This window comes from Lissotriton vulgaris, chromosome 9 (assembly GCF_964263255.1).
Source record: "Lissotriton vulgaris chromosome 9, aLisVul1.2, whole genome shotgun sequence".
Lineage (NCBI taxonomy): Eukaryota > Metazoa > Chordata > Amphibia > Caudata > Salamandridae > Lissotriton > Lissotriton vulgaris.
Genome location: NC_141697.1, coordinates 106,625,789 through 106,652,293, shown reverse-complemented (window position 1 = coordinate 106,652,293; position 26,505 = coordinate 106,625,789). Strand labels below are relative to the sequence as shown.

The 26,505-nt window shown below is 45.1% G+C and overlaps 1 protein-coding gene across 1 annotated transcript in view; it reads right to left on the bottom strand.

Annotated features, from left to right (window-relative positions):
* Positions 1 to 26,505, bottom strand: part of CRIP1 (cysteine rich protein 1) — a 47,895-nt gene that overhangs the window by 7,451 nt on the left and 13,939 nt on the right. The window contains exons 2-3 of the mRNA XM_086937149.1: positions 8,585 to 8,679; positions 5,908 to 5,965 (exon numbers count right to left, since the gene is read on the bottom strand). Coding sequence (XP_086793275.1) covers positions 5,908 to 5,965; positions 8,585 to 8,679 — 153 coding nt within the window. The remainder of the gene's footprint in view (positions 1 to 5,907; positions 5,966 to 8,584; positions 8,680 to 26,505) is intronic.

Here is a 26,505-nt window from a genome sequence, read left to right as displayed (position 1 = left end):
CAAATCGTATATGATGAGGAGACATTTACACTGTAGAAGAACGTAACGAGCGGGCCATTAGGTGACAAGAACAAAGGTGTCTAACAGTTGCGGTATCGGTGGACGTACATTTTGTAATTAAAATACGACAGGGCCACTTACAATAACATTTTCTAGATATACATTTGCGGGCAAAGAGTTACGAGTCCCATTTATACCGGCGCCATTTTGGGCGAGGCCGGGCAGGTCCAAGATATAGTCAAAATGTCTCCACCAACCATCGGCCAGACCAGAACCCCTTTCGGCCCTTTATGTTACAAGATGATGTCTTCCATTCAGAAAATATTGGTGGCAGCATTTTGAAAGGAAACAGAAACAGCCGTTCTCCTAGTGAGTTTCACATTGTTACATTTAGGAAGAATGTTGAAGAGTAGTATGTGGAAAATCTGAAGCCATTTTTCTACAAACTCTCAATCAGACTTGGATGGAAAAAAAAACCTGAAGAATGTACAAACTGAAAACCAATTTTTGTCTGTATAGCACCAACAGTAACGCTTGAGTCAGCTTTGTGTCAAGCCGCCATTTTCATTCAATCAATAGCGTCCCCCTGCACACATTCAGGGACCTGGTCGTGTCTTCAGATGAAACGCATTGTAGGAAAAGAAGCAGAAAGGAAAAGGAAAAAAGTTCCGCCGGACCTAGTGAAGCTGCAGCAGGTGCAAATAAGCTTCAGACAGTCTTACAAGCACTGCTCAGAACTCTCAACTGAGGCACTCAACATCCAGGACTTGCCATTCGGATCTTGGCGCCTTGTATTTTTGTTTTGTTTTTGATGGAAGGGAAAGAACAAAAAACAGACATTGAAAAAGGCTCAACAGTGCAGGGCGCCTTGTGCTGGTTCCGACCTATTCACACATCGGTCCGCTACTGACATCACCTCATAAACCAACGGGGCACCCCACGCCGACTTTCGGCGCAGCATTGTAGGATGGACACACCAGTGCGGCAATTTGATGGATACCACCTCAGTGCCATCCAGATCTCGGCGCGTTCATTCATTCAATAGCGTCCCCCTGCACACATTCAGGGACCTGGTCGTGTCTTCAGAAGAAACGCATTGTAGGAAAAGAAGCAGAAAGGAAAAAGCAACAAGTTCCGCCGGACCTAGTGAAGCTGCAGCAGGTGCAAATAAGCTTCAGACAGTCTTACAAGCACTGCTCAGAACTCTCAACTGAGGCACTCAACATCCAGGACTTGCCATTCGGATCTTGGCGCCTTGTATTTTTGTTTTGTTTTTGATGGAAGGGAAAGAACAAAAAACAGACATTGAAAAAGGCTCAACAGTGCAGGGCGCCTTGTGCTGGTTCCGACCTATTCACACATCGGTCCGCTACTGACATCACCTCATAAACCAACGGGGCACCCCACGCCGACTTTCGGCGCAGCATTGTAGGATGGACACACCAGTGCGGCAATTTGATGGATACCACCTCGGTGCCATCCAGATCTCGGCGCGTTCATTCATTCAATAGCGTCCCCCTGCACACATTCAGGGACCTGGTCGTGTCTTCAGAAGAAACGCATTGTAGGAAAAGAAGCAGAAAGGAAAAAGCAACAAGTTCCGCCGGACCTAGTGAAGCTGCAGCAGGTGCAAATAAGCTTCAGACAGTTCTACAAGCACTGCTCAGAAATCTCAACTGAGGCACTCAACATCCAGGACTTGCCATTCGGATCTTGGCGCCTTGTGCTGGTTCCGACCTATTCACACATCAGTCCACTACTGACATCACCTCATAAGCCAACGGGGCACCCCACGCCGACTTCCGGCGCAGCATTGTAGGATGGCCACACCAGTGCAGCCACTTGCTGGACACCACCTCGGTGCCATTCGGATCTCAGCGCGTTCGAGTCACTGTGCCGGAAGAGTGACCGGAACTCAGCTGAACACGCCGTCTTTCGGCGCAGCATTGTAGGATGGCCACACCAGTACGGCAATTTGCTGGACACCACCTCGGCGCCATCCGGATCTCGGCGCGTTCGAGTCACTGTACCGCAACAGTGACCGCAATTCAGCTGGACACGCCGTCTTTCGGCGCAGCATTGTAGGATGGCCACACCAGTGCGGCAATTTGCTGGACACCACCTCGGTGCCATCCGGATCTCGGCGCGTTGTGCTGCCTTCGGCCTATTCGCACATCGGTCCGCTACTGACGCCGCCTCACGTGCCAACGGATTTTCTACGCTTTTTGTAGCCCTATGTCGCATAACAGGTCATGTGACTTGTTTATAAAACTTTTCATTGGTTCATTTTACTTTTGGTTTCCTAAAGATGGAAGGCTTGGTCATATGACCTAAAAATAACACTTTTCATTGGTTTAGAACATTTTTTTTTCCCAAACGATGAAAGCCCCACCTTGTTTCTGGATCATTCAGACTGAAGCTGGCGTCAGCATGAGAGCACCACCATCTCGTGGCTCCGTCGTGGTCATTCCGCGAGCAATCATGGCAGCCGCTCCCCACCGAAAGCCTGCGGGAGTCGGGAGCCCCCAAGACTTTTATACAATCTTCACGGCTGAGGGGACGCTTTTCGAGAATGGAGCCCAAGCCCTAGCAGGCAAGCATCCGACTTCCAAGGTGTCCCAGGGCCATTTCAGTGGACCAGGCCCAAAACCGAAGAGCCGTCCGCCATTATAAGAGTCATGTGGCAGCCGCCTATCGCTGCACCGCAAGAGTGGGAACAACTCAACTACATGGTGAGCGAGACGCTGTAGTCGCAAGAGCGGGCGGTAAACAGCTGAATGGCCGCCACCTGGGGAGGCCCGTTCACGCCGCCTCCCCCCCCCCCCCCCCCCGGGCCGCCGCACGCCAATTTTCGGAGCAGCATTGTAGGATACCAAAACCAGTGCGGCAGTTTACTGGACATCACCTGGGTGCCTGTCGTACATGTTGTGTCAGCCATGTGACACTGGACACAGACCGCTACTGACGAGGCCTCCCCCCGCACCACCCGGGACGCCCCACGCTGTTTTTCTGTGCTGCATTGTAGGATCCCTAAACCAGTGCGGCACCCAGGCGACGTCACCTGGGTGCCGTCCAGAACTCTGCACGTTGTGCTGCCTTGGGACTATTCGCACAACAGACCGCTACTGACGAGGCCTCCCCCCGCCCCACCCGGGACGCCCCACGCCAATTTTCGGAGCAGCATTGTAGGATCCCTAAACCAGTGCGGCACCCAGGCGACATCACCTGGGTGCCGTCCAGAACTCTGCACGTTGTGCTGCCTTGGGACTATTCGCACAAAAGACAGCTTCTAACCATTGTTGCTTTTTGTGTTAATAAATGTTTAAATGTTTTTAGTTTTTGTTCTGTTCATTATCGTTAAAAGTTAATAAAGTTTTATAACCTTACTTTGTTGGAGTGTTATCTATTTTTTGAAAAACGGGTGAATGGGGCCTTGAATCGGGTTATTGTCATGTGTGGGCTTTGGAAGTGTGCTGCTGCAGGATCGGACATTTCAAACTCAAATGCACGTTCTTTTTCTTACCTTTCCGAAGCATGGAGCGCAATAGCAGGCAGAGAAAGGGTGATGCACGTGTTGAACACTACCTGACCTGGCAAGTTGCTGGCAGTGCCCCCCCGCCCGCTCCTGAAAGAGGGCACACACACACCGCCGCCCCGAGTACTTCAGAAATCTTTAAAAGACCATGCGCTTGTTCATGAGGCTTAAATGGTTTATCACCTCTTCTAGAACCCCTACATCGACCCTCTGACGTTTCATGGAAAAATTACCATGTAACACAATACCAAGCCCTATCAGCTGAAACCCCCAAGGAATCGTGGGGCATATTATCAAGGGGGTTTATCTCCGCTTTTTTGGCTTTAAAAACCATGAAAGCGGAGATAAAATTATTTCCCTATTATCAAGCTGTCGCTAACACCAGTTAGTGACACCTAAAAGGAGATAGCGACCATCTTGGGCCCGGCTTTGCATGTCAGTGATACTTATCACTAATGACATGCAAAGTGGCGTGCCAAGATGTTAGCGACTGGAAACAGTCCCTAACATCGCTACCTTCTATTACCAACTTTTGGAGATATTCGCACTAAGCGCGAATATCTCCAAAAGCTAACACCTGCCCTGAGCAGTTCTTAGCCATGTTATCCAATGGGAGGTGGATAACATGGCTAAGAGCATTAGGTCGATAATACATGAATATCGCTGACTTTTCTGCGATAATAGCAAGGTTTATCTGCGATAAAAATCGCCGATGTGCGGCGATAATTTTTGTCTCTAAACAAGTTATAGACAAAAATTATCGCTAGTTGTTAGTAATATGCCCCCGGGTTTTTGCTTGCAGAAATCGGGAGGCGGGAGACTAGCACTGAAATCAGTACTCACACGCCTGAATCAGGAGAATTGGCATGTCTGAATTCTCTACAGCTGGGGCCATAAACTACATCCGCAGGGGTAGGTGATAGCCTGGGACCAGCCTGGCATCTAAAATGGCTGCCGTGCACGACAAAATTGTGGCATTCGAAAAAAGGCAAGATGGCGCAGCCGCTGGAAGAGATATATCAACATATATCAGCCTCCTCAGCCACCCTCAGGAAACATAGGGGATTAGGATATGTCTCCCGCACCCCCTTATACCTAGTACTTTAATTAACGAAGCACAAAATGGCGAATTCCCGTTTCGCTACCAGTTTGCGGCCCAGTTCGCGGCCCGTGAAGCGCTTCTACCGTGAAAAATCATTTTTTTTTTATTTTCCCCACGGGACCCTTTAATAACCCCAACAACATTCCTAGGGGGTCAAGAGGGGGATACCTTGCCCCCTTTCATTAAATTCCCCCTTAGTTTTTCACCTTTTCTTCTCTCTCGATCCTACCGAGAGACAAGATGGCGGCCGCTCCGGACTGTCACGCAGCAAAAAAAAAAAAAAGCTCACGCACAGCCGCTGGAAGAGATGTATCAACATATATCAGCCTCCTCACCCACCCTCAGGAAACATAGGGGATTAGGATACGTCTCCCGTACCCACTTATAACTAGTAATTTAATTTACGAAGCACAAAATGGCGAATTCCCGTTTCGCTACCAGTTCGCGGCCGCGCTTCTACCGTGAAAAATCATTTTTTTTTTATTTTCCCCACGGGACCCTTTAATAACCCCAACAACATTCCTAGGAGGTCAAGAGGGGGATACCTTGCCCCCTTTCATTAAATTCCCCCTTCGTTTTCCACCTCTTCTTCTCTCTCGATCCTACCGAGAGACAAGATGGCGTCCGCTCCGGACTGTTTAGAATGTTGACAGACACCGGAGAGCCAATCAGCTTTCTGCGCGCAAAGTTCCGATAAGCGAAAAGTAAGCGGACCGGATCGCTGCCCAGAGCGCTGTTACAGATATATATCTTGGTTTGAACGTTAATTTCTCAAAAACTACTGGAGCACATATATTGAGACCTAGCAAAGGCACATCGGGCTAACAGTCCCTACAATTTTGCCAAGTTTCGTGCAAATCCATTCAGCCGTTCGAGCTAAAAGTGAGTCCAACCGCCCTATGGAAAACTCAATGCAAAAAACGCGTTTTGGGACCCCCCTTTTTTCTCAGCCCCCCCTTGACGAAACCCCACCAAATTTTCAGGAGCTGCTCAGAAACAAAATGTGCCATTTTCCTGAAAATTTCAGCCGATTCCATCCACAAACGCCAAAGTTATTAGACATAGAATTTTCAAAAGTCCCATAGGGAAAAAATTCTAACTATATATACCTACTGGCGAACGCCAGTAGGTAATATATATATATATATATATATATATTTATACACACACGTACAGTGAATATCTGAATCCACATTTAAATAGTAAAACATTTGATTTATCTGACTGGTAATAGGCCGCAAATGTAAATAGATAATGAAGAAACCCCTACCTTTGGGTCCAAACAATGCTGCGTAGCAAGGCTGGTTGCAGTAAGGTTTACCTTCATGCTGGGAAATGAAGAGAGACAACATTTAGAGATGGGAAAAGAAGAGAGGCAGCACTTACAGATGGAACTTAATTACTGAGCATGCTGTCCTGTACCCTCATTTCCATTCTAACCTCATGTGAATCACAGTAGGCCGGGTTCATGAAAGATCCTTTGTTGACCTAGACCAGTGTCAGAGGACAGCACACACATTCATCTCCGGTTCATTAATAGGGTATTGAACAAGGCCACAGGAAAATTGCACAACTTTTATATTTCATAAAGTCATCCATGTCAACACAGCGACACTCAGAGATGTTTTAAGGCAATGGCCAAGTGGGTGACAGGCACCTCCCCCTTCTAAAGCCCCCCACACCTCCAGGAAAGCAATCTGAGCAATAAGAAGACTTGCTTTCCTTGTGCTCTTTCTCAACTTTTCTCCCTCTTTCTACTCCTGCATCTGATTTAGTCTCTCTCTACCTTATCCTACTTCACCACTTAACATTTCTACCTAGTCATTCTGTAGGGCAACTATCTGATGTACTTGTATCTCTCTCTCACCCTGCCTTGCTTAACTTTCTTTACCTCTCTCGACTTCTACCTGCCTCTAGTTTACACTTTCCTCCCTCTGTCTATCTTGCTTCTCTCTTTTTAAGTCTCCTGGCTCAACCCATAGACTGATGCAACCCTTGAACTGAGTCACTTGAAGGAGACCAGGGTGTCCTTCTGGGCACAGGAACCTAACTGCTGACCTGTACAGTCAATGTAATTTGTACTGTGTGCCATGCAGAAAGGGATATGAAAGACACACTAAGTAATATACACGGTAGGTGGGGATGTGGTCATCAAATAGCACTTGGGGAAAAGTGTGCTTTCAGGGACATGTATCATAGATACACATTTTTGAACTTGTATCTACTTTTTCTGAAAAGTTAAGGTATAAATCAATGATTTTAGGAATCATGAAGGCTTGAATAAGCTGTAAATAGGCTATAAATGTAAAGTTAGTCCTAAGAGGGGGCCCCAATATAGGTCTTGCCCGGGGCCCAAACAATCCCTAAGTTGTCCCTGGTGGCAATACCTTTAATTCTCAAGAAAGAGAGAGGGGCCCTATTACACCAAAGAAGTAGGGCGCCAAACAGGCCAAAGTCGCAAAAATAATCCCCTTTGGCATCAACATGCTCTGATGATAAAGCTCACCCTAGATCTTTGAGGACAGCTGTTACACTAAACAAATGATAGGAGAAAAAGCCATCCCTTTGTGTAATAAGTAATTTGTGTCAGATTGGTGTGGTGCTTTTATGACTAGAAATAACTTTCTTGCTTGTTCTCCCGCAGTGTACTATTTGGTTTCTGATCAATAACTGTTTTTATGCGATATTTGTGGCTTGTAATATTTGGACAATGTATTGACATTTGTATGATTTTTTAATTGCTTTTTACACATTGTAGAATGAATTTAGCTTTTTTTTTTACACATCGTAGAATTAAGTTTTCTGTATAACATATATGTGGTTTTATGTGTTTTTAATGAATGGAAAATAAATATGCAATGTTCAATTAACCCATATTGAATTTTTGGGATTTGTGGGATTCACGTTGTTTTTGTTTTGGTGATAAAAAATTCTCTTTTGAATATGAATGTGATGTGGTCGTAGCTACCCAAAGGGGATTGATTTTGCGACTTTGGCAACACCTTTAAATCAAAAGTGTCCAACATTTGTCCACGGGAGCCAGATCTATTTTCATGTAATTTGTTATTTAAGCAATAAAAAGATTCTGCTTGAGTTCTAGTAGTGAAATAGGCATAAGTCCACTATCTTTGTGAATATCATGCATTTCCGAAAGTACATTAAGACCACACACTCGACTTACAGAAGTAAATACATGTGAAAAATCAAATAGTTGTAACTTGCACGTGCATGGGTAGTTTACATATGCCGTTATTCAAATCAGTAAATGCCAAGTGCTGTATTTAGAGATTGGCAGATGGGATAACCCGTCAGAACGATGCAGCTAGCCTGTTGGCCATGTTACAGGTGCTATAGACTATAATGCACTTGCAATACAGCGGATTAGACACCCGCCATCTTTGAGACAGAAGTTCCCATGCGCCAAACTCTAAATAAGGCACTTTGTAAACTCACTCCAGTGCTGAATGTGTAAAAAAATAAGTACCAGGACCCGCATCAGGAGGCCACTTGCACCACCCATTGCTGCGGCCAGTTCTGCCAACTACAGTAACAACCAAACTACTAACCATCACACTCCTACAAGTATGACAATTCTAACTATTCCAGACCCCCAAACCTATAAGAATGTTTTTGGCGGCAGGTATTTGTAATTTTAATGCATATTGAATTAATAAACAACTGTTGTTGTGGTGGTGTCCAAAGTAGATAAACAGCGCCACCATGTGGCAGGCTGCCATAAGCTCGGTGCTGGCAATTAAGTGCTAGGGGCCGAGCACAAGAAACCACCAGCTCAAATTAAGCACTGGCCCACTCCTTTATGTGCAGTGTAGTATATAGATCAGAGGGGCATACCTCAATTCCATCCATCAACCTTCCTTCCCGACCCCCTCCCAGGGAACAAGAAGGAGGGCAAGGAGCGTAAACTCAACATGTTTCCGAAATCATACCTCAGCATGGCTGCCGGGAGACAAGGTCTTCTTGCACTTCTCGCATTTCAAGCACGGTCTGTGCCAGTCTTTGCCCAGGGAGGTGACCTTCTCGGCTGCCAAGAGAGAAGACAGGAGAAAAATAAGCGGGGATCAAACACTAATAGAAATGGAAGAAAGACAGAGCTGTAGTGCTAAAACAGTGCTCGCACACAGGGCCTGTAATTACATGGTCCCTAGACCCACAGGCTGGACTAAATGATGGCACAACACTGCTGTTGTGGGCACTCCACTGGCCTCGAGCATGTGCACCCAGACCCTTTTATTAGCAGGGTCACCTGACTGGTGACGCCTCCGTTGGGTGGGTGTCCAGAACAACACTACAGGGCCCACAGAGTCCCCTTGTAACAGAAGCCGGCAGAGTGTGTATGCATCTGCCTTAGTTCACTGACGCACATTGCCTCATCAGTTAATGGTGTTACACAAAATGGTGGTAACTACTCAGCAACATGGTGGTACCTACTCAATAAGGGAACTGCGCGGAACAGTCATTTTGTGAAAACATTGGAAATTGATGGATGCATTGGGAAAGTAAATCTGAGAGCTCATTCGGTGTGCTTTGTAAAATGAATAACATCAAATGGAAGTGGTTTTTTAAAACATTTATATGATATAGCCCCCAAATTACTGGTTGACAGCGAATGTATAAATATATCGGGAACAACCAGCCAATTAGTAAATAGGCGCTATATGTTCCGATGCAGGGCTAGTTTTTGGCCTTAAAACTGAGCCTTTGAAAGGCAGATGGAATTGTACCAGAGTCAGCTACATGTAAGAATCAGCCACATGCCAGGCTGAAACTGAGGCTTCACCAGTCACTGCATTGTGTCAGATGACTCCCAGTTTCCTTACAGGCATCCACCATCCTCCTTGCTGTGAGGGCACTGGTTTACGATAATGATACAACGTCAAATAACAGAAAAACTTAATTATACCGAAGGCTCCCTGTTTTCTGTTTTTACTGATTTTAACAGATAAATACAGACAGAAAACAATGTATTTCCTTGTCTGAATTTATCCTTAAATGTGGATAAAAACGGAAATTGGGTTGAATTCGGGTGATTCTTAATAATCTCTGCCATGACTTCCTGGCCAGTACGTCTGTGGATTGATAGGCAAGGGGTTAATAAAGAAAGGAATTTTAGTAAAGAGGTTTAAACAGCAGTAGACATGCACAAGGTTGATACCAAAATTTGCATATTTTCACACAGGCGCATTGATTTATCTTCTTCGGATGTTCATATCTCTGAAACCTGGCAGGCATTCAAGCATGAGTTCATATTTATTGGTAAATAAATGTGGAAATATACCAGTTTCAGACCCACAAAAAACCAAATAAATATGGATAAATACAGATGGAAATGTCAAAAAAATTAATACCATAAAACTGGGAACCCTAATTATACCCCATCATATTTCCTGCATTCTGCTTCACTAAAATCCCAGAGAAGCTAAAATATGGTTAAACACTTCTCAAAAAAGCTTTCATCTGTCAGAGTAGCTGTGCAGCTGTTCAAAGAAAGCGACCTCAATGTGGTTAAGAAATGCAAATGTGTCTTCGAACACTGTGCACATCTGCCATTTCTGTGCAAGAGGATCAATGAGGGCAGTCAAGCTTTTCACTTATTTATCCTGCTGAAGCAACTTTTCCAATTAACTCTTGTGCTGCCCATTTCTGTCGTTTTCACTTCAGTCTCTTGAGGTTCCAGAGAGCTCTTTCAAACTCTTTAACTGCCCCAAGAAATCCTTGTTCCCTGTACAATCTAGCTAGCCACAGCACGCTTTTGTTAGCAAAGCATGCTCAGCAATGTTGTTTTGGCCCCCTTCATCTTGAAGAGTTATCCTTTGTCGATGTTACTAGGGGAACACAGTGGATTGGGTCATGGACAGACTGTAAACCACAGTATTCCCTGGCAAAAATGTTCAAACCAACCCCACACCACAGAGCACCTAGACTAGAACTGGCCCATGGAGGTATTCAAAGTTGGGTCATGGCAGTCCATCCTGCACTGAAAGCAGCCCCCGGAGTAGCAGAAAGTTCAGTTCTGACTCGGGAGAAAGAAATTATAAAGCAGAAACAAAAAACTAAAACTGGCACTGAGGGGAACTCGTGTGAGGTTGTGCTCGTTGTTAAATCAGCAAAAGACAGTAAGTGAAGTTAACCGGTGGCTTAAAGCAGGATAACAGACTGTCCCATGCTGTATGCTGTAATGGGCTGAGGCAAAATGTGACTGACACAACAACAGACCAATGGATGGAGAGAGGTGGCTGAAAGCCACTACATATTAGTATATTATACACATTTTAGTAAAATCAAAAGGTCTTGGTTGACACCAGACCTAAAACATTAACAGCTATAAAAGCCCAGTTAACTTTTTGTTGTATTAGCTATCTGCCCTTCCGTTACCCCTCACAAGCAGCTAGGAGGCTGTTGAGAGGTAAAGGGAGGGGCAAGAGATCAATCTTGTGATGTCATTTGGGGTAAAGGGTAAGAGAAATCAAATTGATATCACATATATTCTGGTGAATCGACGTATATATATATATATATATATATATATGTATATATATATATATATATATCACGATAGGTTCCTGACCGTCAATGCAAGACGGGGAAAATCAGGTGCAGACCTCTTGGAAACCTCTTCAATTCAAGGACCAGCAAACAGGATTAAAGTGCAAGCAGAGTAAGAATTTTATTTTTCATCCATGACGCGTTTCGCTCCTCGAAGGAGCTTGGTCACATATATATATATATGCAGCAACAACTCCAAACAACCTCCGGTCCACAGAGACAGGCGAGGAAGGAGACAGACCACAGGATCTGGCAAGATGGTATTTTATTTAGGTAGTTTCAGCAATGACGAGTTTCGGGCCCACGAGTCCTTGTTCACATACCATATATATGTATATATATATATATATATATATATATATATATATACGTGTATTGAGTGGTAGCCTCTTTCTCTTCTTGTAAAATAAGTATTTACGCAATATATACCGTTGGATTGTGTTATGTTCCATACAGAACACATTATACGTTCCATACAGTGTATGTTTACCAATTACTTGGCCACATAGTGCTTTCCTGGTGTAGTGTATGGGTCTGCGATTGTGGCTTTACCTTCATGTGACCAACCAGTCATGAGCCAATTGGGTGTTTGCAGTGTAGTTTGCTGGATGACCCATACAGTCTTATAACAAAAACTCATGAGCTATGGAAGGAGGGGAATTAAATGAAAAATGTTCCTGGGTGAGCAGAGCCCGAAGAAAGCTCCAGGTCATGATCAGACAGGGTGGTCTTCAGAGTTTCCGAGATCTGGACACAAGAGGTTTGTGGGTGTAAGTGGTTATAAGTATGCTCCACAGCGAGACTCTTGAGGACCCACAATATATTCTACTGTCGCGTGGAGCCCCTAGAATGAGATGCAACAGGTGCACTGGGAGCTCAACACAATGTGAGGTGGTGAGTAGTTGTGTCACAGATATGCCCGTGCGTGCAAAAAAGAGACCTGTTGACTGATTTCTGTATAAAATATTTAAGAGTGTGAACATTCAGATTCTTCTAACAAAGCCACGTTGGGATCCTAACTGTGCCAGGTACTGAGAACACTATTCAGTGTGGGAATTCATAACTATAATGTGCAGTAATTGGGCAGGGCGATGTAACCGTAGACCATTGTAACGCCACGAGACACCCACATTGAAAACAATGGGGGCAGCCATGCAGTCAAGATTCTAGTACACTGTACTGTGTTAGGGATCATTTCCTGAACACTCTGCTCTAATGAAACTCACTGAAGATGTATTATATTCCACTAAGCCCTGCTTTTGAAACAAGGCCACATTGAAGGACTACTCGGCCAGACAAAATGGAGTCCGGTCAGCCGAATGCACATGGAAGCTGACTCTGGAGTGTAAGGGCTACATTGGAAAGCACTATTGCCCTGGGTCAACGCCCCAGTGTTAATGTATGCCAGATCTGGTGGCTTAGAGGACAAATGTGTCCTCTATAGAGGCCTGTGTTTGAACTCATGGTCACCGGTTCAAATCATAGCAGGGACACTCGGACTTTAATTCTTTTGAGGTTGAGAAAATGAGCACCAATTAATTAGATAACAATAAAGATCTGTTATTCAGCGCCAAGATACTCTTCTGAGGGAACGTGTGCTTTACAAATACACATGTTAGAGAGGAATGACGAGTCCTACATTGTATTAAAACATTGATGTAGCGCTTACTACTCCTGTGTGGAGTGCTGATGCTCTTGCCTAAACGTGCAGCATGCTACACTATTCGGGTGTGAGGTTGGAAGGGGTTTGTCTTTCATTTGCATCTATGTGCGAAGCGTTTCCATGTCACATGTGATGACCACTGAGGTACAGTTATAGTATTATGGGATGCAGGGCTTAGAAGTGTGTAGGCTGAAGAAGTGTGAGACTGGCATGCAGTTTATGGGTTTCTGTAAGCTGGCAGCTTTAAACAGCTCTGAATGTGCCTTTAGGGTATTTCTTAGGATCATGATCCACTAAGCTGGTTCGTGGGTGGCCCATGGTCAGATTATACCTTTAGAGATAGTGGTCCTGAGCGGGCATAAGTTGGAGGCAGAGATGGTGGGATATCTGCGGAGATGGACTTTGTTGCTATCATCTCATACAAGATAGTCATTGCAAGATATCAAGAAGCAGTCATAGCATGTAGCTAGTTAAGGCCTGCAGTTGTGGACTAAATTACAGTCCTCTGTTGGACAGGGACATGTGGCAGGTCTATTCAGTTATTCCATGCTTTTTCAGCTGGTGATGGGTGGACATGACCCGTAGGGATTCTGTCTTTTGTGAGTGCAAATCAGTGTAAGAGAATTATAAACATTAATGTATAATTCTCAGGCTATAGGCAGGTCTGCACTTCTTAACTTGTAATATGTTTCATGGGACAACGCTTAGTCTGTTGAAAAGATAAGTCAAGGAGCCCAATGTTTGTCTCAGGAGCCTGCTAGAAGTGGGTCTGAAAGCTGCGGTCGATGAACACCAAGGCCGCCTAGCCTTGATTCCACCTCACGCTTCTTTCATCCACTACCCCACTCTTTAAGACTCTTTATTTCACTCTTTCTTACGGCCTTCTTCTTCCCCCTTCTTCTTCCCTTCCTCTCTCTTGCTCTGGGTCAAAATAAGCTCTCCCACCCCCTAATGAGTGCTGGTTTCCTTTCCTCTAGCTGTAACCATCAGCTCTCTGGAATTGGGGACACAGTTTGGTGGGGTTATATATTTGCCATATAACCCCTGTATTAAGGGAGGCTCCTCCATTCGAGCCGAGGAGCATAGCCCCACAAACAAAAGCCCCAGTCCAGAGCTGAACAATGAAATGGTAATAATGTTTATTTTTTGCCATTTTTTTTTCCGCCACTGACCCACCCCGAACTGAGCGTCAGGACGGGCCGGGCCATTGCTGCTGAGTGGCAGCAGGGAGCTATGTGCTCTCGAGCTTAAAATGCGCATGTGTCTTTGGCCGGCTGCTTTGCGACAGCCAGCCAGACATGAGCATTGTAAACCTCTCTAACCCAGCTGTCCTAAAACAGCTGGGTTAAAGAAAGAAATGGCCTCCAGTGCTCTTGAGATGGCGTGTGCTGCGAGAGAGCAGCGCCAGGATTGGCTTGGGAATCGTCAGCTGAGAGGAGAGAAGGATCGAGGAGGATGTTGCGCTGCTAGAAGCGGTAAGTGCCTTATTTTTTTGTTCCCACCCAGGCCGCACCACCCTTGGGACATGCCAGCTGCCACTGAGCTGTGCCATATAAGCCCTATAAACCCTGAACAAAATAACTCCTGTACAATATAACCCCAATTGAACCCTCTTGTAAGGATGCTCTCCACTCTTCTCCTGGAGTCATATGGGATGACTTCCCCTTTGCCACCATTTAACTGGAGCCAGACCCTCCACTCTCCTCCACTACATTTCTTAATGGGATATAGTTAAATTGCTGCATCAGCATCCGTCAATTTCTACAACAATCTGAGTATGGTCTGAGCAGAATTTGAGTTGCAGAACTCTCGGCTTACTTAAACTTTAGAGGTACTGCCATCTCTGCCATTGTTAATATCCGTACCACCGGGGTTATCATGACCTAAGATGGATTTGTATTTTTTTTAAATAAAGGAGTTCTGATTGCTCACGTCAAGCCAGCGAAGTCATTTCTGTGGTAAAGGGAGGCGTTGATTTTGTGTTTCTGTTACTTGGTTTCAAAACATCAAGGAAAGATGATAGAAGCCAACTGGGTGGTTCACCTACGACGGAAAACATAATTTACGTCGCGGTGATTACACCACAAAGCATTTAGAATGCTGCCATTAAAATGTAAACGTTACATCGACTTGCAGTGGAGGGCGCTATAACCTAAGGAATAGGAAGATTTAATATTCCAACACCTTCCCTACTGTACGTAGACTGGTGTTGGAATAGTAAATCTTACTACTTCCAAGTCCAGCGCAAGTCGTTGTAATGACTTGCGTTGTAAAAACCGCAATGTTACATACCGCGATCATTTTCATTGCGTTGTAACATCACATATTCCCTACGACATGGGCTGAGGGTTCCGAATTTTTATCTGGCACAAGGATGACTAGAAGGTACAAGCTGTCAGTAAACTTATTAAAAGGGGCAGATGGTCTGCATAGTATTCGTAGCTACCGGTATAAGTGTCACTTTAAAGGATTCTTCTGACTTAGAATTTGACCAGCCGACAGACAAATGCATAGATTTTCTGATTAGGTAGATGTCTACAAAAAGTCAACAGGGCTGAGGAGCAATCTATCACATTACATTAGGCTGATATATCAAGCCCATTGGGATTGCATTGGTCTTTAACTCAAATGATCGAGCCCTATTGAGTAAATAGCAAATACTTTAGAGGCTACATCTCTCAAATTGTGAGGTCATCAAGCCTCGCCGCTGTAATGTCACTGAGAGACTTAGGTCTGGCGGTAGACCCCTTTGATTTTGCAAAAATTATATATGCCAAATGTTAACTTATAGGAGCGTTCAGCCCATGTCATCCAGTTGTTCTTTTTTGTTGTCTACATTTTTCACCACTACAGCATGTAGCATGGGGCAATAGGTGAGCCCATTTCAGCAATGAGCTATCTTCAGGGTGAGTGATGGTATTCTGCCCTCTCAGAAGAAGCGCATCCACACACAAAGCAGTTCCATTCATTAAAAGGGACTACTATGGCAATGAGTGCTATTTAAAAAAAAAAACATGTTTGCTTTAAGCTAATTTTCTTTTGTTTGTTTTTAGATTGACCAGTGCCTGGAAGTTTCCACAGCAAAAAACGTGACAAAAACATTGACAAACCAAAAGGCTGGAGGCCAGTATCAGACCTCATGGTGTTGTCAATGCTTGATTTGTTGTGACATTGAGTCTAAAGGTGAAGGAACTAAAGGACTTTGCTTTTCTTATATTTGAGTCATTTTGAACAGCATTTTTTTAACCCACTGTAGTCTTACTATTGACTTACTGCACAACACAAGTTGTTATACTTACATTTTACAATGTCTGTTGCCTCCCTATTTTCTCCCTTGGAAATAACAAGCACAAAACATGCTCATTAGGTGTATTAACCTGCACAAATACTGTTTGTTTGCATATTCCTCCCATGGACATTGTGCTCATAAATACCGTGCACAGCTGGATCTGTACTATTTTGGTCTGAATGACCCCATGGATGGCCAAGCTTCAGATTAACTGGAGGAGTAGGCAGGTAGGGTGGGTTGTATCCCAGCACACAGCTCAGATTGCCCATATGTATATTACTTACCAAGAAGGAGTCATTGCCTGGCACAACCTGTATTTTTGACTGGCGCAATAAAAGATATGAGAAGCTCAAAGGCTGCCTTGGAGCTCAACCAATGGGCTGTCCATCCGCCTTCATTAGTCATCGCGGCTACGGTACCTGCAGCTCCCATCACTCCCAAAGGCAATCATGACTAATGTAGGTATCGAAGCCAAGTAATGGGCCCAAGAAGCCAAGAAACCACCAGTCGCGAACCTCATGGGAACATAAATCACGAAAAGGGGGAGCGCTTCACTGAGATACCAGGACGCCTTCCTTCTGTTCAAACTTCAGGTCTGCACCTTGACATATTCACAAACTCTGAACTTATAACCGCACCTCCTAGGCTGAAGCCTAAACATTACTTATGTATTTATTCACTCTACATTACACTACACTAGTAGTACGCGTGTCTTTTCTTTGTAGTGAAAGGAGGTGTATAGGGGTTTTAGCTGACCTGATTTTCACCCATCCTAACAATCTCCTCTGCCTCGCCCGGTCGCAATAAGTATATTATGTCCTCGTTGGATGTTATGTTCTAACTATGGCTGAAGAATACAGAGTTCGTTAATCCTTGTTATAAGCCCTCCCGAGTTGGTCAAGACTCTAACTCAGACAGTGGACATATAACAACCATTAACATTTTATTTATTTTTATTTATTTATTTAAACTTTTACCGCGCACAGCTACCCACAGTGGGTTTCCCGGCGCTAGGGACAGACTGGAGAAGAAGATGTCAGAGAGCCAGCATGCAGGTACCAACTACTTCAGTGCTTTACGAAAACGAAGAAGACTTAATGAACATTCATGTCAGTGTGCTCAGAACTTAGATTGAGTGGATTAACTACCTTGTATGGCCTGCATTCTGTCAGTGTCCTCATTTAGAACTCAGATTGTGGGCATTAACTACCCTGAATGGCCTGCAGTCTCTCACTCTGTTCAGTTAGAAGTCAGATTGTGGGCATTAACTACCCTGAATGGCCTGCAGTCTCTCACTCTGTTCATTTAGAAGTCAGATTGTGGGCATTAACTACCCTGAATGGCCTGCAGTCAGTCACTGTCCTCATTTAGAACTCAGATTGTGGGCATTAACTACCCTGAATGGCCTGCAGTCTCTCACTCTGTTCATTTAGAACTCAGATTGTGGGCATTAACTACCCTGAATGGCCTGCAGTCTCTCACTCTGTTCAGTTAGAAGTCAGATTGTGGGCATTAACTACCCTGCATGGCCTGCAGTCTCTCACTCTGTTCATTTAGAACTCAGATTGTGGGCATTAACTACCCTGACTGGCCTGCAGTCTCTCACTCTGTTCAGTTAGAAGTCAGATTGTGGGCATTAACTACCCTGCATGGCCTGCAGTCTCTCACTCTGTTCATTTAGAACTCAGATTGTGGGCATTAACTACCCTGAATGGCCTGCAGTCTCTCACTCTGTTCATTTAGAACTCAGATTGTGGGCATTAACTACCCTGCATGGCCTGCAGTCTCTCAGAGTGCTCTGGTATGGTAAAGCAGAGGATCTCCAGCATAAGTAAGCAGGACTTGGGGGCGTGGGGGGAATAATTACAGATTTTCAAGTTTTTTCCATGCACTATATTATCAAACCTGGCCTTGCAACGAGTATTGTCGGTTCAATAGCATTGAATAACTTCAAATCAGAGTATTCCACGCATGTGGAATTAAATCTACTAAAATACCAAACATACTCGTGTAACTTTCGGCCACTTACTTGGCCAAGCAGTATAATGTTCCCTTAAAAAAACACAAAAGGAACTATTTACAACAGCCAAAGGACTTGAATATACAAACCAGCACTACTGTATAGGATATATAGGTATTACTGAAAGGCAGGCATAGCTTGCGTAACTAGAAGCCCAACAAAGCATCTGTCCTGTTAAAGATCGCGAGAATATGAGGCGTATTGAAGAGTAGAGATGAAGGGCATTCAGCACCTCAGCCGTTTTCATGGCACAAGTTTATCCAGGGTACTGCTTCCTCCGATTCTCATGTTGCTTTCCCCCACCCACCCTCCATGCTGTTGCTTGCCCCATCCGCTGTCCATCTTGTTGCTGGCCCCCTACAACTCTCAACTTTTTTTCTTGCCGCCTCCTGCCCTACTGGTTGCGCTTGTCCCTTCCTGCCCTCCCCGTTGTTGCTTGGCCCCCCTTCTACCCCTGTTGTTGCTTGCCTTTCCCACTGTCAAATCTAGTTGCTTGACCATTCCTGTCCCGCTCTTTCTGCCTGCCTCGTTGCTTCCCTCCTGCCATTATCCATGTGGCCAGCGCTGACCGCATCATAGCATTTTTTTTTTTTTACTTTCAGCTGTGCTGCACAGCAGCTAAAAACATTGACAAAGCCAACAGCTTGCATTGGCGAGACCTATTGGCTCTGCCAATGCTTGTTTGAAAGTGTGATTTAGAAGAAACCTGTTGTTTCCTGCTGCACCTGTGTTAAGATGCTATTACTAGTAGTAATGTTAACGATAATAAAAATAATAATGATAAAGAGAAGGAAGAGGAGAAGAAGGAAAAGGAAAGATGAAGAACAATATTAATACATTCATAGCTGTAGGAAGAAGCAGCCTCTGGGGCACCAGTGGACTGTGTCCAGGGTGAACAACTCTACCTGTCCCTTTAAATGAGTCACACCTTAAAGAGCAAACATCCCCACCTCAGCCCAAAGGCGTGAAAGCAGGCAAACACCTGCATTGTTTAGAAAGAGACCAAACATTAGTCTAGCAAGGGAAGGGAAGGGCATGTTGGACCAGGGATTGGTAAACCGCCACCTCCATGGGTGCTGGTGCTCTGCTGAAAGGGTCCTACCCACATGCTGATGCAAAGCAGGGGTTTTGCATGAGCGGCGTGCACAGCCTTCCTTCCGCAAATGTTGAACTTTGAACTCATTTGCAGCAAGAGTCACAGTTGGAAGTGCCTTCTCCGTCCTGCCAAACACTGCTGCCAGCGGTACCTTACTTGTGGTTATTTATACAGATTATTTGTGTCTATTTGTAAAACACTCGGTGGACAATGGCACAGATTAACTGCCCTTGGGTGGCCACACCAGTAGTACTCATTAGACACCACCCCTATCTTAAAGCCATACAGTTGGCCAAGCGTCTGCGTCTGAACTGCACCTCCGTGCCAAGGTGTAACCGTAGGCTACTTTGAGGCACACGCAACTTAATCAACACAAAAGTACAATACAAAGTTAAAACACAATAAATGTCTTTTCTATGGACAAAGAAAGTACATTTATTGTGTTTTCACTTTCTATTGTACTTTCGTGTGGATTAAGTGCGTGTGCCTTAAAGTAGCATATTTTGTTTGCCAATCCTTGGATTGCGGTTGGGGGTGTTGGGGTACCTTCCCCTCTTTGAGAGAACAGCAGTTGAAAAACCAGAATATTGGGATTTTGTGTGGCTTTTCTGTGAGCGCCTTAATCCTATTAGATCACCCAAATCAGATGATAGAAGGTATAATCGCACTTGGCAGTACATCATCAATACACGTTGGACACAACTCCTGGCATCAGAACATGGACCAAGCAGGAGAGGACGCATTTGCTGCTTCAAAAGCACATCTAGATCAAGCTCTACTGAAACATCAGCCTGCAGCAAGATTACACATTAAACACAGTTCCTGGCACCCTTGTGCACTTATCGTAGCTTCGAGTCCTACAACTGAGGCATCTTCTCCCCTTCAGGAAGAGACTAAAAACCTGGCTCTTCCCCAAACTTTAAATCTGCTGTCAGTTCCCATGTAGCATTACTCTTAACGTGCACTTTCAAATGTCAGCGCCAGGATGCCTGTTAGGTGATGGAGCGCTTTATAAATGAGATAAATAAAATAAATAATAACACCTGGCTAAATGTTCACCAGCTCACAGAACACACACAGTGGAACTTACTGTCACGCCCCCCCTTAACAGAGAGGACTGACTAGAGCCATCCTGAAGAAGTCAAATTAAACCTACCACATCTGCATACATATAGCTTGCCGCCAAAGCAAAGATGCCTCGAAACATAACAGTCACCCGACACTGAGGAATGGACAGCCGAACATCCCAGAAGAATGAAACAGACAGCACTGTCCATCAGCACAAGTATCTATGCACAGAACGCTCCACACAAATCCATTCCATGCCAGGGTCTAGCCTTCCACTGTCCAAGATAGTTCATCACTGACCCATACGTTAGTCTACCCTGGCCTTGCCGGCCCATCACTTCTAAACAATATGAAACACAACCAATGCACTATCAACAGCCTCTGTGGCTCCCGCCAATAAGGATCCCATAGGTGGAAAGGGCACCCAGATTCCAACAGTCCATTTGTTTCAACCAAAACAAAACTCCTTGTACGTGTGCAGCACAAATGGTAGATGTCAGCTAGTTCATCTGGCATGGATCACAGGAACCAATAGATGTTCACTGCACCAATGGATGCGCACTGCACTTGATCTCCAAATCTAGATATTGTCTCATGTTACGTCAGCAGGATTCCAAAGAGTCCACCTGACTGCTGGATTCTGGGTCCTGGAGTCCTCCCAATCTAGCTTCCGCAGCAATCACAGCACCGAAACCACCCTCATCGCCGCCACGGACGACATCGGGACCATACTGGACAAAGGCGAAACCGCGGCCCTCATCCTCCTGGACCTCTCGGCCGCCTTCGACACCGTATGTGCACACGCCTCCATGACGCAGAGATCCGAGGCAAAACCCTAGACTGGATCACCTCCTTCCTCACCGGCAGAACCCAGAGAGTCTGCCTGCCCCCTTTCCAATCCGAAGCGGCCGCGATCACTTGCGGCGGACCCCAAGGATCATTTTTCATCCCGACCCTCTTCAACATCTACATGCCACCACTCACCAACATCGTCCGAACACACCACCTCAACATCATCTCATACGCCGACGACACCCAGCTGATCCTCTCCCTCACCAAGGACCTGGCCACCGCCAAATCCAACCTCTACGAGGGAATGAAGGCCGTCGCAGATTGGGTGAAATCTAGCCGGCTGAAACTGAACTCAGACATGATGGAGGTCCTCATCCTCAGCTCATCTTCTACTGCATGGGATGACTCCTGGTGGCCGGCCATGCTGGGAGCTCCCCCGACACTCACCAACCACGCACGCAACCAGGGGTTCATCCTGGACTCAACACTCTCCATGACCCAGCAAATAAACACTGTCTCTTCCTCCTGCTTCAACACCCTCCGCATGCTCTGCAAGTTCCGTCGAGCTCTCGTGTTTCCTAGGTCAATAGGGGTGTTCCTCATTCAGTCCAGGATTTTGAAGTGCATTCTGGGTCGTGTAGTTTTGCTCCTCCCACCATATACCTGGACTACACATCCCAGATTGCCAAGCAAAAAAAGAACCTGGATGAGTCACTCACATATGGGCCTGGGAAGCCTAAGAGTTCTGTCATTGTTTACCATAAAAATTTACATTTATTCAGGAGAAAAAGAGAAAAGTCATGTTGGGAAAACTTAAAAACATGATAGATTGACACTGAAACTGTACATGAATGATTCTATGGGCAATACCAAAAAACAACCAAGCATATGTATATGAAATGGCACTAAATGCGTTTCTTTCGATATTTCTGAATGTTAAAAGTAAACTAGTTCCAATGCCTCTGTCTCATTTCTCTCCTTAACCCCCCTTACTTTCCTGATATGAATGCCTGTTTCACTCACACACATCCTGACTCATGATACCCGGTTCTCTCATCCCTCACACTCGGTGTCAGGGCTGAGATACATGGAATCTATTGTCAGTAGCCTCATTACAGCACCACCAAGAAGAGGGCCTAAAATGACCTTATTCCTAAGTGAAAGGGACCTTTCATCCAGCAAACATACTTCTGCCTGGGGCTAGTCTGAGCTTCCTCGTGTGACTGCATGACTCGGGTTGGACCAGAGCAGTCTGAGGCTTGGATGGGCTCATGGGAAACCATATTGATGGGAGCCCTTACCCAGGAATTTTACAGACCTTGGAAGGATAAAAGGCTTAGAGGATCCTGGAGGATTCAAATATGTGGTTTACACATTGCACATCCTTAGCTGCAGGTGCATTCACCCACTAACCTATACAAATTGCAGACGCAAATAACGAGTATGCTAAGAAGTAGGTGGAACATTATAAACAAACAAAAAAACTCATTTTAATTTAGATCATCTCAAAAAATCTGCACTGCAGTGGATGGGATTTGTCAATATTCGTTTAATTGGAGTAGACTGTCTCTTTCAAAGAATGTGCATAACCTGCCATATTCCTTTATGCACGTCAACACTTATTCTCCCTGTGCTCCTGCAAAATACCTCCATTCCTGAAGCTGAGACAACATCTTAGCATCATTTTACTATGCATAATTAATCCTTTCATATTGCATTACACCTGTCTGGTCTTGCTCAGAGTTGGGCCATGGTAAATACCCCAGCGGCTCCCCCATATGGCGGTCCTGGGACACGGCTGGACTGGAAACCCAAAGCAACCCTGACAATTTTCTGGGACCAGGCCTCCCTCCCCCACCTTCCCCTCCCTGACTGACCCTGGGAGGCTGGAAACGCTTGTTTGTTGCATTTTTACTGGGGTCCAATATTACAACACTGCTGCAAACCAGCCCCCAATAACAAAACCGCCCCTCAACGCTGCAAAATCGAACTCCACCCTTCCATCCTCTCCCAATGCACAGTACAGCCAGCCCGGAACTTCCCGTCAGAGGCTCGCTGCGTGGCCGTCCTCTGTATTTTTTTCCTGCCCGCAACTCAGCTGAGCTGGTATCACAATGAACCAATGAATGCCTGCAGTGCCCCTGCCCCATGTTCATAGCTGCGCTGGGCATCCACCTCTCTGCCCTGCCCCTGATTCTACCTGATGCCCCTGAACACTTTCTCTCCTCCTGAAAATTAAGGCAGAGGGGGAAACTTGCAGAAAATTTCCAACGAATGGACGTTTTTTTAGAAATACACAATTAAAAAACTGCAGGGAACGTAGAAATGTGTACATTACCTAGTAAAAATATGTGAGATGTGAGAGATAGTGCATAGGAGTCTATATGGTACCCCCAGAAGGTGGCAGGGTAGCCTGTGGCTGGGACGCGTCCTGTGGCTGTGAAGCGCTCTGTGGAGACCATCTCCCCCAGGTTTGCTGCTCCATAATGGCCTCCAGCGACAAAACACGACGTGTACAAGGCTGGGGAACATCAGTCACAGGGGGGCCGGGCCTGCATCCAGGAAGAATTAGGCCTCTGTTGTACCAGTAAACAATAGCATGGGCCTAACCAGAGAGCAACCGAGCATTGCCCATTATGGAAGGTGATGGAAAATGATGCAAGATTGTGTTCATCCAGTGGTGGCTTATATCTTTTTGTTACACACCCACTAACACTATTATCTGACACATTTCAATTTTAGGCACATTGTGAATAAGTGATTTCCCAGAAGAGCACAATTTTAAGTCTTTGCCAAGCTGGATTCAACTCAAGGTCCTCAGATCGACAGCTTATCCTCTAGACCACATCTCCTTTCTTAGTTGAGGACTAGAATTTTCAAAAAAGCTTCAAAAGTTCAATTTCACCACTCCTTATGAACACTCATGTTCTGTTGATGTTTTGGAATAGCCATTAAGCTGCAATCCTCATGATGCCTATTGAGTGGAATAAATGCAGATTATGTTGGTATTTATGTTTCATACATGAATAGGTCCTACATGAATTGTCTCTTGTTTAAGGTTGAAGTTTATCTATTTGCTTATAAACAATGGTTTGAAAGTTAAGTGCATACAGAACATGCTTAATACAGATGGAAATTCTTTCATTACATCAGACGTAAACTGGACCCCATTCTCGGTCACTAGGGTGCTCGGTATTCCCTCTCTTGAGAATACCTCCTGCAAAAACTCAATTAGGACCAGTGTAGTTATGGAAGGTACAAACTTGGTACTGATCCAATGAGAGTGATAATCAATGATTACGAACATAAACCTCTGGTTGAAGTTAAGTAGGTTTAGTGTGGCTCAATGGTTAGAGCGGCAGACCCTGATGCAGATTTCTAGCCCGGGACCAGGGTTCAATTCCCCGCCTCGGCGGGTCTTGGGCTCAAAATTCCACGGACCTGATAATTCTCGCCTCGGTGCCTATTCCAATCATGCAGTCCCACTCTGCAACTCTGGGCAATAGCTTGCTTAATCTCCACAGCGGCCCCCACAACGCTAAGGATGCCTGGCCTCCACATTGGGGGTGCCCAGGAGTAGCCAGGATGGGTTCCACAGCGGTATTCGTACAAGCGCCTTGAGACCCTTGCGGGTGAGTAGTGCGCTATACAAGTATCAATTTACATTTACATTACAAAGGGCCTATAATATCAAGTCCCAGCTTGTCCCAGGGTTTAGTCGGTACCCCCACCGGAATGAGTGGTGCTTTATGTACCACCTTGGATTTGTCACACCTTCCACATGCCTCACAGTCCTTCACAGTGTTCTCCACCAACCCATCCATCTTAGGGAACCAATAGTGCTGCCTGATCTTAATCTTGGTCATGCTTCTCCCTGGATGACCTTTGTGTGTTAATGTAATAATACGTTCCTTCATGCTACCAGGGGGAATAACTTTATTCCCTCTGCACACCTGACCATTCATGTTGGATAACTCATTTCTTACTACCCAATTTGGTTTGAGAGTTTCTGACAGCTCATTGTTAGACTCAGGCTAACCTTTCTCAATTAATCTCCTCAACACTTGGTCTTCTTGAGATTCTTTCTCCCACTCCTCCGTATTGATGGCTGGGTGTTCAACTGCGAGAATAACCTCCTCTGGTGGACTGCACAGGTTGTCCTCACTATGTACGGGCAACCTTGACATGCAGTCTGCTATGGTGTTTTTTACACCCGCCACGTAACACATGTTGAAATTGTATCCTTGCAATGCCAAAACCCATTTAGAAATGCATGGAGTGGCCCTCTCAATGTTCTTTGTTGAAAACAATGGGATTAGGGGCTTGTGGTCGGTCCGTAGGGTAAAGGGGATTCCCCACAAAAAATGTTTTAAATGATTTATTGCCCAATAGTACGCCAAGGCTTCTCTCTCTATAGTAGAGTAATTAGACTCAGGTTCTTTCAGCGCCCTGGAAGCAAAAGCAATTATTCTCTCACATCCTCCTACCATTTGGGTGAGAGATGCCCCCAGGCCTTTAATGCTGGCGTCAGTTGTCAGAGTGGTTTTTTCGTTAGGATCAAACATACCTAAAGTGGGTGCCTTGGCAATGGCTGACTTGACATATTGGAACTCCTGTTGGCACTCAGAACTCCAAACAAAGGAGCAACCCTTCTTTAAAAGCTCTCTCATGGAGCATGTGTGACTTGAAACATTTTCTACGAATTTGGTCATGTACTCCACTACGCCCAGGAAGGATCTGAGCTCGTCTTTATTAGAAGGAGCTGGAGCTAACATCACTGCGTCCACCAGGCTAGTTTTAGGCTTGATTCCCTCTCCTGAAATGGTGTGCCCTAAGTAAGTCACAGACCTGACCCCAATTTTACACTTGTCCTTTTGGGTTGTAAAGCCTGCCTTGCTTAACTTACTTAGTACCTCTCTCAGGTTCTTGTTATGCTCATTTTCTGAATCTCTATAAATTAGAATATCGTCCTTGGAAACACAAGACTTTTCCAAGACCCTCTAAAATGTGCTGCATAATGCGTTGGAATACGGCAGCCGCGGATGCCAACCCGAATGGCATCCGGTTGTACTGGTATGCTCCAAAGAGTGTTATAAAAGAAGTCAGGCTTTTAGACTCCGGATGAAGGGCAACCTGGCGGTATGCTGCCGAGAGTTCTAAAACACCTTTGACCTTGTAGTTTGTAAATGTCACCAAAAGTCTGAGACTGCAATGAAAAGGCATTGGTTATGTATTTTTTTTTTTTTATATTACAATCTGTCTTATTCAAAGTGCATCTAAAAATGGGCATTGACTGGAATTAAAATGTTGAGGTTTTATTTACTTATCACAAATACATTCTTGATAAAACAATAGACAATGGTGAGATCAGTGGAT